Here is a 16,747-nt window from a genome sequence, read left to right as displayed (position 1 = left end):
ACGGTTTGGATGTACCGTGCACTATTCAGTGTCCCCTCGACGATCACCAGTGGTGTACGGCCAGTGTAGGAGATCGCTCCCCACACCATGATGCCGGGTGTTGGCCCTGTGTGCCTCGGTCGTATGCAGTCCTGATTGTGGCGCTCACCTGCACGGCGCCAAACACACATACGACCATCATTGGCACCAAGGCAGAAGCGACTCTCATCGCTGAAGACGACACGTCTCCATTCGTCCCTCCATTCACGCCTGTCGCGACACCACTGGAGGCGGGCTGCACGATGTTGGGGCGTGAGCGGAAGACGGCCTAACGGTGTGCGGGACCGTAGCCCAGCTTCATAGAGACGGTTGCGAATGGTCCTCGCCGATACCCCAGGAGCAACAGTGTCTCTAATTTGCTGGGAAGTGGCGGTGCGGTCCCCTATGGCACTGCGTAGCATCCTACGGTCTTGGCGTGCATCCGTGCGTCGCTGCGGTCCGGTCCCAGGTCGACGGGCACGTGCACCTTCCGCCGACCACTGGCGACAACATCGATGTACTGTGGAGACCTCACGCCCCACGTGTTGAGCAATTCGGCGGTACGTCCACCCGGCCTCCCGCATGCCCACTATACGCCCTCGCTCAAAGTCCGTCAACTGCACATACGGTTCACGTCCACGCTGTCGCGGCATGCTACCAGTGTTAAAGACTGCGATGGAGCTCCGTATGCCACGGCAAACTGGCTGACACTGACGGCGGCGGTGCACAAATGCTGCGCAGCTAGCGCCATTCGACGGCCAACACCGCGGTTCCTGGTGTGTCCGCTGTGCCGTGCGTGTGATCATTGCTTGTACAGCCCTCTCGCAGTGTCCGGAGCAAGTATGGTGGGTCTGACACACCGGTGTCAATGTGTTCTTTTTTCCATTTCCAGGAGTGTATGTACTGTGCAAACCGCTACAAAGAGGATGGCGAAGAATACATACTACTAATGTAAACCATTTAGTACATTATATTGTATGTTAACCGAGGGCCTAGAAACGACGGAGAGGCTCCGTCCGCGCCGCAGCCGTGGTGGTCCACAACCCCACGACGACTACCGCAGTCCATTTTATCCCTCCGCCGCCCCACACAGAACCACTCATTCAGGCTTATTGTGCCGTTCGGCCCCAGGGAACAACAGACGAGTGTAACCCCTATGTTTGCGTGGTAAAGTAATGTGGTGTACGCGTGCGTGGAGAACTTGTTTGCGCAGCAATCACCGACATAGTTTAGCTGAGGCGGAATAAGGAGAACCAGCCCACATTCGCCAAGGCAGATGGAAAACCGCCTAAAAGCCATCCACAAACTGGCCGGCTCACTGGACCTCGACACAAGTCAGCCGGGCGGATTCGTGCCGGGGACCAGGCGCTCCATCCTGCTCGGAAAGCCGTGCGTTAGACCGCACGGCTAACCGGGCCGGCTATTACGTATATACATACAGTAGTTCATGTACAGAGCGATTGAGAAGTTACTGTATCATGATTCCGTACACACCGTCATATCCATTATTTCATTGCCAAGGTTTCTAGATATCTGTTTCTCCATCTGTATCTAGTATCTGAGTAGTCAGAATGAAACATTAAGTGATGAGGACGAAGATTTGGAGCGCAAATGGAAAAAATTAAAAAGCGTTGTTCAGTATGACAAGTATGTTCCGAGCAAGTCCTTAAGGGATGGTAAAGACACACCGTAGTTTAATAGCCGTATTAGAAAACTGGTCCGTAAACGCAGAGAGCTTCTTCTCAGATTCAAGAGAGGTCACAACCTAGCTGACGAACAAAAGTTGAACGAAGCGAAAATGAGCGTAAGGAGAACAACGAGAGAAGCATTCAATAGCTTGGAAGGATAAATTTTGTCAACCAATCTTAGTAAAAACCCTAAGAGGTTTTGATCTTATATAAAATCAGTAAGCGATTCGAAATCATCTATTTATTCACTCGAGAGACCTTACTGCCACCGAAACCGAAGATAACAGAGAGAACGGCGAAATACTGAATTTGATTTTCCAAAACTGTTTACCGATGAAAATCGTAACACAGTCCCTCATTTCAATCATCGTACGAACGCCGAAATAGCAGATACTGGGATAAATGATCGCGAAATAGAAAAACAACTACAATCGCTTAGCTGTGGAAAGGCGCCAGGACTAAGTGAGATACCCGTGAGATTCTACGAAGATTATGCGTAAGAACTTTCTCCTCTTCTAGCAGCAGTTTATCGTAGATCGCTGGAATAACGAATGGCACCTTGCGACTTGAAAAAAGCACAGCACATTCTCGTGTTCGAGAAGGGCCGCAGGAAAGACGCACACAATTGTAGATCTGTATCGTTGACATCAGTCTGTTGCAGAATTATGGAACAAGTTTAGTCGACATGGATTCCACAAACTCAGCTCGCTCTGTTCCTCCATGATATCCATAGCACTGTAGACAAAGGCGCTCAGGTTGATGCCGTCTTCCTTGACTTCAGAAAGGCATTTTCCTGCACTGCTGTTTAGGGGGAAAAATGTTAGCTTGTCGATGACCCTGACTACAAATTTGTACGTCAGTCTGGTGAGTCAGCCTGTTGTGCTGCCATTGATGAACAGTATTCCAACGGGTGTTTTCCGACGGGATAATGCTCACTCACATACCGCTGTTGTAACGCAACATGCTCTGCAGAGTGTCGACGTGTTGTGTCGGCCTGCTCGATCACCAGATCTGTCTCCAGTAGAGCACTTGTGGGACCGACCAAGTGCAACAGGCATGGAACTCCATCCCACAAACTGACATCCGGCACCAGTACAACACAGTGCATTCAATATTATGTCGGTTACACCGGTTATTATATATATAACATTTCACGTTTGCAATGGCTTATCTCGCGCTTACATTAACCTGTAATGTAGCAATGTTTATCGTATAAATGTGCAAATGTATTCCCGAAATTCCATTACTCTACATTAATTATTTTTTGGTGCCGCGATATTCTTCCACATGTGTGTGTGTGTGTGTGTGTGTGTGTAATTTGTAAAGAGCTTTCTGGAGTAACGGCTATGATGCCGCAGCGGGACCGGTGATGCCACCGCTGGTGTTCGACGACCCGTGGGACGTGACGGGCGGGCGGCCGAGCTACGGGGTGCTGTCCAACGATAGCCGGTCGCAGCAGGCGCTGCTGGCGCCGCGCAACGCCACCCACGACCTGCCGCCCACGCCCTCGCCGGAGGACATCGAGCGCGAGACGCGCCGCCAGTTCGAGATGATGAAGGTACGAGCCAGCTCAAGCCAGAGCACTCACTGTGTGTGTATGTGTATGTGTGTGTGTCTGTGTGTGTGTATATGTTTGCGCGCGTGCGTGTGCGTGCGTGCGTGCAGGGGTAACGGAAGTGTGGCTGGAATGGTATGTCATTCTATGCCAATTCAAACACTATGGGCCGATAATATAAACATCGCTGACTGGAGGTCAGTTTTGACGTCAGTTCAGAAATTGGACTCTGTTCACGACTCCGTTCTGTTCTGTAGCACTAAACCTGGATCCACCAAAGGATCTAAGTTAGCAAAAAACATGCTCGGCAACACCGCAGAAATCGGCTGTCGACACGATTATAACGCTTCGAACAAAGACGTTAATCGTACGTTGTAGGTGCACAGTATTTATTAACGTAGGTGTCGTGTTATAAAGATGGATGAAGGGATAAAGGAAGATTGGGGTGTAATGTCCCGTCGACATCGAGGTCATTGGAGACGGAGCACAAGCTCGGATTTTGTCAAGTATGGGGAAGGAAGTCAGTCGTGCCCTTCAAAGGAACCATCCCGGCATCCGCCTGGAGTGATTTAGGGAAATCACGGAAAACCTAAATCTGGATGGCCGGACGTGGGTTTGCAGCATCGTCCTCCCGAATGCGATTCTAGTGTGCTAACCACTGCGCCACCTCATGCGATTCTAGTGTGCTAACCACTGCGCCACCTCGCTCGTTATAAAGATGGACGCAAGTAAACAGAAAAAGAGCCGATCTTCGAATTTATCCCCATACAAAAAAAAACCTGGTAAAGTTACTACGTCGAACAACGAAAAGGCGTAACTGTGTTTTTTTTTTTTTTTTTTTTTTTTTGTAGATGCATTGTTATTAAATTCCACACTCGTTGCATTGTAGCTCCTATTAGCTTCATTATCTGTTGCTTCTGGAATTTCTTCGTAGAAAGATTTTCATCCCGAAGGTACGTGCGAAGCTGTGTATACATTTTAACATGTTCTAACTAAGCTTAGGGTCTGAGATTATTATACGATTGCCGAAACCCATCCGTGACGATTCCTAAATATCTCTGCCGTTTTGCCACCAGGAGATATGATGGAGACATGGGTGCAGCCCATAACTTCTTAAATACCAGGGAAACGTGATACTTGATTTTAAAAAACCACGATGCGTTTTCCTCATGTAATTTTCTTCAGTTGGCATTTTGATGCATTCTTTTTTCAGTCACACAATGCAGCGCTTTGTCAGGGTTTGCGCGGCTCCCCCCGTCGGAGGTTTGAGTCCTCCCTCGGGCATGGGTGTGTGTGTTGTCCTTAGCGTAAGTTGGTGTAAGTTAGATTAAGTAGCGTGTAAGCTTAGGGATCGATGAGCTCAGCCTTAGTTCTAACAGCTGTGCAGTAGTTGTTTGCAAGCGAAACCTCAGCTTAAGTGTTTTATCATTTAATTTCGAGAATGCGTTCGCCATTTCTTGTCCAGACACTCAGATATGTCTAAGGTAAATGAAAGAAAACAATATAATTCACATCACATAAGTTTCTTGCGCACAGAATGCTGTCCACCACAGTGGCCCAGGTCGCTCGGAAAATGGAAAGAGAGGTGTGGTTTCAAATCGTAGTGTTGTTATAATTATCTTTATGGCCAGTATAGTAAAGTAAGTAGTATCCAATGGGGAGAAAAATCCTAGAATTGGCCTGGATTTGAAAAGGAGTTCCTTTACTGGAACACAAGCTCTGAGCAACCGAGATAATGGTCTGATCAACAACTAATAAATAACAACTTTCTAAATAACTTCCGTATTCTTGCTTATTTTTCCTTTATTCACCAGCGCGCATGCAGTTGTCATAGCAGTTTAGGCAAGTGTTCGATAGTTCAAAAATTAATACGCGTTGTATAGTTACTGCTACTATAGCCGAGAGAGCACATTTATAAGAGAAGTTCAATCATTATTGGCTGGTGTCAGTATCAACATACGCAATTGTCCATCGCAAATATTTCGAATTTTCGTTTATTACTCTGCTGTTGAGTGTTTATAAAATGCCCCTAAATTAGTCACATAAATTACTAGACGTCTCCAAGAATTGCTATGAGATCAATTATTATCTGCACTTATTACGTACGTGCTGATGAGTCCCGTAGCCTAACCTTATAGATCGAAATTAAGAGCTTCAGCTGCGTGGTAGCAGCGTAGTTACATATTTACATGTTAATAACTTCTTTATTGTTTCATTTTGTATCTGTGCAAAACAAAAGCGTTGTTTCGTAATGTCACTATATTGTAAACTGACGATTACATTTGAGCCCTATCTTGATCCGCGAATTTTCGCCAGTAAAGTTGATCCTACTTCACAGCGCTATAATCGGGGGTTAACGATAATATAACGCAGATTTCCGAGTTAAGTTTGATCTGAGGCCATTTACTGTATCTAAGGTCAAACGCATTGTATCATATAATCGGTCCAAAATGTTTTTCTGATGTCACCCCATCTCCGTTATCGATGTCGTTGAATCGCGTGGACCCAAACTGGGAGATAAAAAGAATTTTCATCATTATAATTTGGGCATGAAAATATAAAAAAGGAAGAAGTGGCGTCTAGTTTGTGATGACGAAGTTGTGCGTCACCTTTCTCGATTAAATCACGAACGTTTATGCAGTGTCATGACACTGTTAATAGCGATCCGTTCGTCGTAATGGCCGATAGAGATCGGCAGATCCGTTCGTACTATTTGAGGATTGAGAGATGGTGAGGAAGGGGGAGGGGGAGGAGGGACAGTGGGGGGAAGGGGCAGCTATGTGCTATCATCGGTTTTCAGCCTCTCTCTACGATGTAAACAACGCAAGCAGTATACTCTACGCTCAAGCAAAGTGTGCACTTGGCAATAAAGACACCACTGTGCAACATTGCCCTTCAGAGTGAAGCAGATCCTTTTAAGGTACATCAAAAATGGAGAATAAATATAACCTCTTACAATCCATATTATCTTCATCTCTGGTGATGTAACAGGGTTAAATAAAGAACAAAGACGTAATGACCTCACTAAGTTCCAAGGTTCCCCGAATGTAATTCACTCGATCGGAGTCTGTCACCGTCATCTAATGCAAACAAATGCAACACTCATATGTCGCAAATGAAAGAGGTTGAGCTGTGCGATGAAAATAAATTATTTCCAATTTCGGCTGAACATTTCCTCGTGGTCTCCCAGCCTTTAATTTCAAATGACTTTTTATTTTTGGAACGCATACTATTTCCCAGATTTCTTTTGCTGCTGGAAAGTCTGTGTCCTGTCTCAGTTTCTTGGCTCATACACCTTGCAAAAGCGTGTTCTGTTCTTGCAGAGAACACACAAAAACTCATGAAGATAAACAGACACAGAACAAAATAAATACACTGCGGAACGGAATTAAAGGATAAGTTTTTGGGGTGAAAGTCGTAATTGCCTGCCATTGCGACGCATTAGTTTAAAATTTGGGTCAAAGGTGCCTACAACCTTCGTCTATATTGGTGCAAAAGCATGGCGCTCAGCGATGTTATCCTCGGGCTCGCGACACTTCAAACACCAAGGTGTCGACACATGTGAAAAAAGGCCAAAGCTCAAAAGTTTATGTAAGCTCTAATATGTCTTAATGATGTCATATTGGCACCAAATTCCACCACAATTATGCCCAACGCCACTGTGGACATGTCACGCGATGAGAAGGTCGTCATAGTCCCCTCTTACGCACGTTCCACCTTTTCTTTTGAGGTCTCTGCGATTGAGATCAGAACCGCCACACCCAGCGTTGAAATCACGCGGTTTTCTTATGGGTGGCCGAGGAAAACATTTCACATACACCGGTGCTCAGCATCGAGACGAAAAGGCCTCAAGGGGTGGCATAAAGAGCGGCAATGAAAGTACCCCTTCTCTAGGGGTGTTGGCACTCAGCACTATGCGACTTAACTTCTGAGGTCATCAGTCGCCTAGAACTTAGAACTAATTAAATCTAACTAAACTAAGGACATCACACACATCCATGCCCGAGGCAGGATTCGAACCTGCGACTGTAGCGGTCGCTCGGTTCCAGACTGTAGCGCCTAGAACCGCACGGCCACTCCGGCCGGCCTCTAGGGGTGTTGGTTCCCACACACTTCGCGGTCGGAAACGACAGTTCGCAGTGCGATGAACAAAGGAAGATGTTCTTGACAACTTCGACACTTGGAAGTTTCAACCATTCTCTAAAAACACAGCCCAAGAGGATGCCGAAGGGGCTGCCTAACCTTCAGGTGCTAGAGCAGATGCCAGGGTGATTTGGTATTGAAATTCCTGGAGGTATATTTCTAACTCGCCCAACAAAGTTGCGTGGGTAGCACAGAGGGTGTTGTCGAATTGTGACGGTCTTAGAGGAACTCTTCACCGTTTTATTCACGCACTTGTTAATGCTGCACTGCCGCATGATCACACCACAGGAGAGCGGAAAACAAGAGGGTAAAAAAAGCAAAATTAGCCTTTGATACTTCAGATCACGTTCAAATTTCGTCGAATGGTTATGAACGGTCCGTAGTGGTTCCAGAATAGACACGAGAGCAAAAACTGCGGTCACGCTGCACTGGTAAGGGGTGCAATCACATGCAGTGGGGATGCAGCATCACGATGTCCTCAGAGAAGGGTTGAAAGGTCCGAGGATGTCAGCATTGTCCAATGTTGTCAAGAACGTCTTCCTGTTGGTCGTCGCACTACGTACTGTCGTTTTCGACCGCGAAATGTGTGGGAATCAACGCCCCAAGGGAAGAATTGGTTTCATTGACGCTCTTTATGCTCTGAAGCCTTTTTGTGTCGATTCTGATAGGCGGTGTGTGCGAAATGTTCTCCTCGGCCACCCATAAAAACACCGCAAGACGGCGGTGGAGCGGAGCGATTCATGGCGGAAGCCGACACGAAGACGGACGCCGACTCGATGACTCGCCGATACGACCGACGACCAGCCTGCTGAGGATTTATAAGAGCCGAAATGGTTTTTTATGGTGATACCAGGCGGTGTCGAAGTGTCCGTGGCTTCAGTAACTAGAAGGCAAGCGGGTAGCGGGTCCTAGCGAGTGCCGTGGCGCGATGTCGTGGCAGCACACTGCTGCAAGTGGCCCTCTTACGAACCCTCTCGCCAAGGCCTCACACCGGAGATAAGTACCTTTTGTCTCACTATAATCACAGCACGAGGTCTTACTTACCTGGCGTGCTAGCTGTTCCCCTCTATGAAACAAAAACATTCACAAACTCGTTCTCGGTTGTTGCTGTCCGCCGGTAGAATAAACTATCCTGCACTCTGGACATAATTCAGCGTCCTGAAACATTTAACAAAAAGCTGAAACTATTCCTTCTGTTAGCCCTATAACTATTTCCTGAAACATTAACTAACGCATATTTTTAGCTGTGAAACAGTGAAGCAAATGTTTCCGTCTCTTCCTAATTATGTTTCTTTACCTTTCATTTCTCAGTCAGTTCACTCCTCCCCCCCTCTCCCTCCTCACTCTCTCTCTCTCTCTCTCTCTCTCTCTCTCTCTCTCTCTCTCTCTCTCCCCCCCCCCTCCCTCCCTCCATTACTCCTCTTTCCTTCCCTGTCTCTCATGTCGATTGCTGCTAGTGACCCCAGTTTATATCTATTTAACCATAATTTGTCTTTGTTTTCTACTTTTCATGAACTAATCTGAACATGCTTATTTTCTACTTTTGCTACTATTGCTTTCCACCATGTATGTTACGGCTATTTCTAAGTATTGTATCTCATATTAAAGTTAAGTCTTTTTGTAGTGTGTGTGCAGTTATGAACATAATGTAAAACATGTAGAATGCCTGTTTGGATCTGGTCATTCGAGGATAAATAAATGAAAATTGCTGAACAGCGTAAATTGTGTCTCTGGTGACTATTGTACCACATGTCTGTAAAAAATCGCTCTGCGCCGCTCTGAGAGGTACATTTCACTTGCTTAACTGAGTATATTGCAGATCAACTACACGCGGCTGCTGCAAGAGCTGGAGGAGGACATGCAGAGCGGGCGCAACCTGCCACTACCGCGGCTCGTCGACAAGGCGCTGCGCCTCTTCAACCTGCGACAGGTCGTCCAGGAGGTCGAGACGAGCGTCATGTCCAAGGTCTCCTGCACCGCCTGCAAGGCAGGTCAGTCGCTGCGCACATGCATACAGTAGCGAAGTCTACGGAGCGAGCGTAGCATACCGCGCAGGCTAAGGCTGAAACATTAATATTGCACTTATTAGCCTTTTTTCATATAGTAGTGAGAAACTGTTACTGCTACGGTCGCAAATCGAAATACGTCAAAGGAGGAAAAGCGTCTGTTTGTTGGTAAGTTCCGTCTGCCCCCGGTAGCTGAGTGGTCAGCGCGACAGAATGTCAATCCTAAGTTCGGGTTCGATTCCCGGCTGGGTCGGAGATTTTCTCTGCTCAGTGACTGGGTGTAGTGTTGTCCTCATCATCATCATTTCATCCCCATCGACGCGCAAGTCGCCGAAGTGGCATCAAATCGAAAGACTTGCACCCGGCGAACGGTCTACCCGACGGGAGGCCCTAGTCACATAACTTTTTTTTTATTGGTAAGTTCCTAAAAGGTCTAAGGCCAATTATCATATCAGAAAGAGGCGCTTTAAGCGTTGATTAATATCGAGACATAGTGTAATAAAGAGTTAATGTCGTAGCGATGATTTACTTGACTGTATCACCATACATTTACGGGACTGGTAATAGAAAAAGTCAGTAGTTGTGGAAAGTTATCCCAGTCAGTACAATGAATGTAACACATTCCGAGCAGTTTTCACCTGAAGGTGAGATTTGTGTGCGACAGTCTGAATCATTACCTTCGGATTACATACCTCACCAAATAATTTTGATTTTTTTAAAGCAGTCACAGTAGGAATCTGTACTGCTACTACCTAGGATGTAGAGAATTAGTACGTCCAATTAGTTCCAGAAAAATGTACGAAGATTAAATATGCATCATCAGAAAGCAAAACAGAAAAATTTTGTCCCTAAAAATATTTGACAATGCGAAAAATCGCTCATCTGCTACATGTCGTAGCTCCAGTTTCGATATCTTTTAGGAATACTTTTCACTAGAAAGCCATTTCGCAATGACACTGCAACTAAATTTATTCAAACAACCCCGGAAACACAGTCAAGTGCAATACAAGACCTAAAAGTATCGCCGGCCGAAGTGGCCGTGCGGTTAAAGGCGCTGCGGTCTGGAACCGCAAGACCGCTACGGTCGCAGGTTCGAATCCTGCCTCGGGCATGGATGTTTGTGATGTCCTTAGGTTAGTTAGGTTTAAGTAGTTCTGAGTTCTGGAGGACTGATGACCTCAGCAGTTGAGTCCCATAGTGCTCAGAGCCATTTGAGCCTAAAAGTATCTGTGCCATGCCTCGGGCATGGATGTGTGTGATGTCCTTAAAAAAGCGATATAAGAGCTGTGAACTTAATACAAACAAACGAAACGTCCTCGCATATCTCTCTTCAAAACTTCAAGCCAAGTTCATCTAAGAGCCGGCCGGGGTGGCCGAGCGGTTCTAGGCGCTACTGTCTGGAACCGCGCGATTGCTACGGTCGCAGGTTCGAATCCTGCCTCTGGCATGGATGTGTGTGATGTCCTTAGGTTAGTTAGGTTTAAGTAGTTATAAGCTCTAGGGGACTGATAACCACAGCAGTTAAGTCCAATAGTATTCAGTGCCATTTCATCTAAGATATCGAATACAAATTATTAAGATGCCTGTAAAACGCATGCACAAACTCCACGGTACTTTTGAACAGGATGTGTCTGCACTAGCGATGTAATAACAATCAAAATCTATAGAAAGTTTACTGACAAATTTTACGCCGCATCATAGTCACACGACTGTTGGAGTCGAACTGTGTTGGCAACAAAACTCGGTTCTCCGCATCTGCATACTCACTCCTTAGGCATCCCTACTCTGTGCGCTGACGCATCGATTCAGTTTTCCTAATCACTTCATACCTGAACCCACACAGTCCAAAACTACAGAAACCTATAAATACCTCTTGCCCACTAAGACCTCACTACCTACATCATTGTTCAGACAAAATCCTTTTGCCAGTTGTAAATGTACGAGGGCTGACTGAAAAGTAATGCCTCAACCTTCGTAACTCTTCAACAGTTTGCAGCATTTGTATGCGGCAGGTACCGGCTCGTTTCGTAGCCTCTTCTCTCGAGCTCCAGTTGGCGAGAATCCTTAGCGTTGAGCGGTTGTGTTGTTACAGTGTAAAGTATGGAAACCTGTTCAGACGGTCGGTCGATGCGATTTAAGCAATGTGCAGTCATTGAATTCTTGACAGCATAAAGTGTCACCCCAAACGAAATTCGTCAGAAAATGAAAGCAGTTGATGATGTTTGTGTTTATGCGAGTACTGTGCGTCGTTGGGCGAGTAAGTTTAAGTTAGTTGAAGCGGGACCATCTGACCTGCTTGAAAAACAAAGAGTTGGACGCCCTGTGACAGCAGCACCGAGTTTCACAAGCAAAATGTTGACAGATTGCTTCAGGACGATCGTCGTATCACTCAGAGAGAAACGTGTGGGTCACATAATTGCTTTGCTTGGCTATCGGAAGATCTGTGCACGATGGGTACCCCGGATGCTGACTCCTGAAATGAAAGCGCACAGACTTGAAATAAAACGGAATCCTCCATACAGTCCAGATTTAGCACCGTCTGACTTCCATCTGTTCCCGATAATGAAAGACGATCTGCGGTGACATCATTATGCTTCTGATGGTTGCGGAAACAGTGTGTCGACTTCCTATGTGACGGCTTCATAAAACTTGTTCATCGCTGGCAGAAATGTATCCAATTGGATGGTGATTATGTGGAAAAGTGAGTATTGGTAATTAAAGAGCACATTCTAAGGATTATTTCTGCGTTTGATTTATTAAAATATTGCCATCCAAACCCAATCAACGAAGGTGGAGGCATTACTTTTCATTCAACCGTCGTATTATGTACCTCGCTCTCAAGGGTATAAGTCGCGCAGAATGATTGAACAGTACAACTCGTTCTCAGAATACGTTTACAGTGTTTAAGCTCTGACAAGCCGAACACACTACGATACTGGCAGTCCCATTCTTAAGCTGATCGACTGTACGGAATAACCTGAGCATTGACTAAATAAAACTTCGTCATTTGACTAAACTCGCACCGAGGAAACGATATGACTATACTAAACGCGATGCATATGATTTCTTTGAACAAATTTACTAATTACGTTTCAACAACAGAGATCTTAACACTGCGACATCTAGCTGTGGCAAACGTATCTACAAAATGTTACTTATTGCATGAGATAACATGTAGGTTAGTAGGTTATAGCGGTGACCATTTGATAAATCAGAGTTGAGGCCGACAATCTGATGTTAGTCGTAATTGTGTCTGGTTCTATGAATATACGAAATTTCGAATGACAGTTTGTAATTTTAGTCACATGTAGCACAGAGACGACTGGTTATTGAGTCTAGTATTTTAGTAACATTTGAGCCAGCCGCTCGTGTTCGTGATGTTAGAACCACTCAGAATTGTCACGCATGTCGATATCAGCAGTCGTTCTTATCAGTAGATTACACATTTAAGGAATTTGTTCATATGTACGACATACGTCGCTACTGTATAGTTTAGTCCTTCGAATTGGCGGGTCATGCAGATTGCAAAACAAGTACTATTTCATCATCTTTTCCTAGTCGTGGAGTGTGCCGATTCATACGCAAATGGCTCGGTTGGGTGATTTATCTTTTATAGTTGGCTTTTTCAACACGTTTAACATTTATAATGGATATGAATGACAACATGTTTTTGGTCCGTGCTTTAGCTTTTTCTTTAAAAGAATACCATTTTGCAAGTTGATACATTTTCTTATTGTTCAATAAACATGTAAACTCCTCAAAACATCGGAATAAAGATATCGTGGTATAGAGACAGAGCTGTGGTTCATGTCCAATTGTCGAACTATAATTGAAAAATTCTAAACTCGAAAAAGTGTAATATTTTCACTTTCGCGTTATGTGTCTTTGACTTATATCGATATTTCTTTCATGTGCTAATGCTGTTACGATGTTTCTGTGCTATTGCAACTTAGCTGTTGTGCAACAGATACTGCCTGTTGAGCTTAACAAAGCTTGCAGATCTCTGGCGTCCACCTTCTTGGATGAGTCATAGATGTTTAATTGATCCTCTACTATCTGTTTTACATTCATTCTCCCACTTTCGATAGATTCTTAAACCAGCAACATGCAATTTTTCTATACACTCCTTCTCAAGTACCATGCCATGCAAGTCCTCCTCTGTCGCACTCATATCCAGTTCGCTGCGTACTGAAGCGACGTCACCGATTGTTCATACCTGTTTGCTGCCTGTCTTACCAAATCGCATAACCTGCGCTTGCTTTTCCGTTCCGTGTAGCAGTGGTCATAATATCCTTGGTGACTGACATAGAATTCTTGATATCTCACTATGTATCACCTGCGGCTCACATTTTGTGTCGTTAATAAATCGAATTACGGTCCATGAGACAGATCACGGAAGATTTTCTCCGATAGACACAGGAAAACGTCAAGTCGTCCAAAAATACATTGAGGAAAACAATCGCAACACCAAGAAGGGGCTGTGTGAAACGAGAGCTGGTAGACTTGTTTCTACATCTGAAAGATGTCTATTCACATTGTGCACCAATCACATAAGAGTGGCACTAGCAGCGCCATTGTGAGGAAGCAAATCAGGTTTGCTTTAAATACATGCTGCAACGGTCGTGAGCGTTAGTTGCCTTTGAAATTAGACCTAGTGAGTTGATATTAGTCAAGAATGCCTTCAAGGTGACAAAGGCGCCATTATCAGTACCCCACTGAGTTTGTAACGGGGCTACGAGAAGCTGGACGTTCCTTCCGCGATATTTGCAGAAAGTCTTGCCAAGTATGTAATCACTGTACAAGACTGCTGGCAGCGGTGGTCATGGGAATGTACCGTTGCAAGAAGACAGGCGTCCGGACGGCGACATGGTACTAGCGAGAGGGAAGATGTGTGTTCGGCGTGTGGCTCTGGCGCATAGTACTGCATCTGCAGCAGTAATTTGAGCACCAGTTGGCACCACAGTGACACACCGAACTGTTACACGTCGGTTACTCCAAAGACAGCTGCTAACCAGACGCCCTGTGACCCCAAACCACCGCCATTTCCGACTTCAGCTGTATCAAGCGACAGCTCATTGGAGAGCAGGGTGGAGGTCTGGTGTGTTTTCTGATGAAAGCTGGTTCTGCGTCGGTGCCAGTGATGGCCGTGTGTTGTTTAGGAGGCCTGTTGAGGGTCTGAAAGCAACCGCAGTCGCGTGCTAGACCCACTGGACCTACACCTGAAGTTATGGTCTGGGGTGCGATTTCGTATGACAGCAGGAGCAAACTCGTGGTTTGCCCCGCTCAGTGACAGCAATCTGGCGATTCGACCTGTTGTACTGCCAGTCACGAACAGCATTCCAGGAGGTGTTTTCCAACAGAATAACGCTTGCCCACATACCGGTGTTGTAACCCAACATGCTTCACAGTGTGTTGACACGTCATCGCCTGCTCGATCACCAGTTCTGTCTCCAATCGAGCACTTACAGGACATCACAGACGACAACTCCAGTGTCATTCATAATCAGCATTAACTGTTCCAGTACTGATCGACCAAGTACAACGGACATGGAACTCCAACTGACATGAGGCACCTGTATAACACAGTGCACGAACGTTTACGTGCTTGAATTCAACATTCTGACGGTTACACCGGTTATTAATGTATCATCATTTCACTTGTGGTTCAAATGGCTCTAAGCACTATGGGACTTAACATCTGAGGTCATCCGTCCCCTAGACTTAGAACTACTTGAACCTAACTAACCTAAGAACATCACACACACCCATGCCCGAGGCAGGATTCGAACCTGCGACCGTAGCAGCCGCGTGGTTCCGGACTGAAGCGCCTAGAACCGCTCGGCCACAGCGGCCGGCTTTCACATGTGCAATGGCTTATCTCGCGCTTACATTAACCTGTGGTCTTGCGAAGTTAATCACTTAAATATATTACCTAGACAACTATATTCCCTATTTTTCATTCCTCTACATTAATTCCTTTTTGGTGCTGCGACTTTTTTTCCGTCAGTGTAACTTACCAAATGTCTGCGGTGTTACAGGTGCCGGACTGTTGCAGCACTATATCCGTATGGGTAAAACGAGGGATGATATCGTGAAGATCACGAACCAGTTCTGCATCAGCCTGAAGATACAGACACCGCGCGTCTGCGAGGGCATCACGGAGCTGTTTGGGGTGAGTGCAGATCAGCCGGCTTGTGTTGTTTCTCGGCGATCTGGCTGTTACGTGACACGTCTGTCATTCTGGTGCAGGGTGAGGTGGTGTACGTGCTGCAGAGGGTGCAGCTCACGCCGGAGGAGATCTGCAGCTTCGTGATCGGCGACGCGTGCGGTGACGTGTACAACCCGTACCACGAGTGGAAGGTCGCCTTTCCGCCAGTCCCCAAACCGCCCGTCACGCCTCTCCCCGTTCCCGTCGTGAGTAACGAAAATAATAAACATTATAAAGTGGGTCTAGGCGAACTGTTTCTCTTGTTATGTTTACCAATTGTCGGAAATTCTATTTCCGCTGATGAATTTACTTGTTTAGTTCTGTTTCGGTTTTGCCAGCCCGATCAAATATCAGCTTCAGACTGAAATTTTCACTCTGCAGCGGAGTGTGCGCTGATGTGAAACTTCCTGGCAGATTAAAACTGTGTTTTGTTTGAAAATAAAAGACGACGTTCTTCATAAAACAAACAATATTCCTTGAAAACGTAACACATAAATAAATATATTTTCTCAACATCCTTCTTTTTTTTCGTAAACGTAAATATGTATACAGTCTTAACATCATAAGCAACCCAACTTTTGTTTTCTGTTGTTTTTTTTCTATGGGGGAGTACATGATTCGAACTCATGTCCTTTGTCTTTCGCGGGCAAGTGCTCTATCATCTTGTTTGTTTATTCTTTCAAGTGCTCTACCGTACTTATTTTTATTTTTTATTTTCTTTTCCTTTTTTATGCTCTACCAGATTTTTTTTATGTTCAGAAAAATGTCATTCTTGTAGAGATAAAAAAGAATAAACACCTACTACACGAGCAAAATGTTGCAGGTAAAGAGAAAAAAATAAAAACTTCTATTGTTTGAAAATAAAAGACGACGTTCTTCATAAAACAAACAATATTCCTTGAAAACGTAACACATAAATAAATATATTTTCTCAACATCCTTCTTTTTTTTCGTAAACGTAAATATGTATACAGCCTTAACATCATAAGCAACCCAACTTTTGTTTTCTGTTGTTTTTTTTTCTATGGGGGAGTACATGAGAAAGAAAACAAATAGGCTGCAGATACAGAACCATCCGTGAATAGGATAAGCATGTGTAAGGTAGAAAAACATTAGAAGATGAAGCGAA

The 16,747-nt window shown here is 45.2% G+C and overlaps 1 protein-coding gene across 6 annotated transcripts in view; it reads left to right on the top strand.

The window, feature by feature from the left end:
• LOC126475309 (sphingomyelin phosphodiesterase) overlaps positions 1 to 16,747 on the top strand; it is a 416,664-nt gene that overhangs the window by 338,482 nt on the left and 61,435 nt on the right. For all 6 annotated transcript variants that reach the window (XM_050103095.1, XM_050103086.1, XM_050103118.1 and 3 more), the window contains exons 3-6: positions 3,065 to 3,264; positions 9,224 to 9,395; positions 15,449 to 15,582; positions 15,660 to 15,824. In XM_050103095.1, coding sequence (XP_049959052.1) covers positions 3,065 to 3,264; positions 9,224 to 9,395; positions 15,449 to 15,582; positions 15,660 to 15,824 — 671 coding nt within the window. The remainder of the gene's footprint in view (positions 1 to 3,064; positions 3,265 to 9,223; positions 9,396 to 15,448; positions 15,583 to 15,659; positions 15,825 to 16,747) is intronic.

Source organism: Schistocerca serialis, chromosome 1 (assembly GCF_023864345.2).
Source record: "Schistocerca serialis cubense isolate TAMUIC-IGC-003099 chromosome 1, iqSchSeri2.2, whole genome shotgun sequence".
Lineage (NCBI taxonomy): Eukaryota > Metazoa > Arthropoda > Insecta > Orthoptera > Acrididae > Schistocerca > Schistocerca serialis.
Note: the sequence above shows the minus strand (reverse complement) of the source record. Positions and strands in the feature narration are given on the sequence as shown.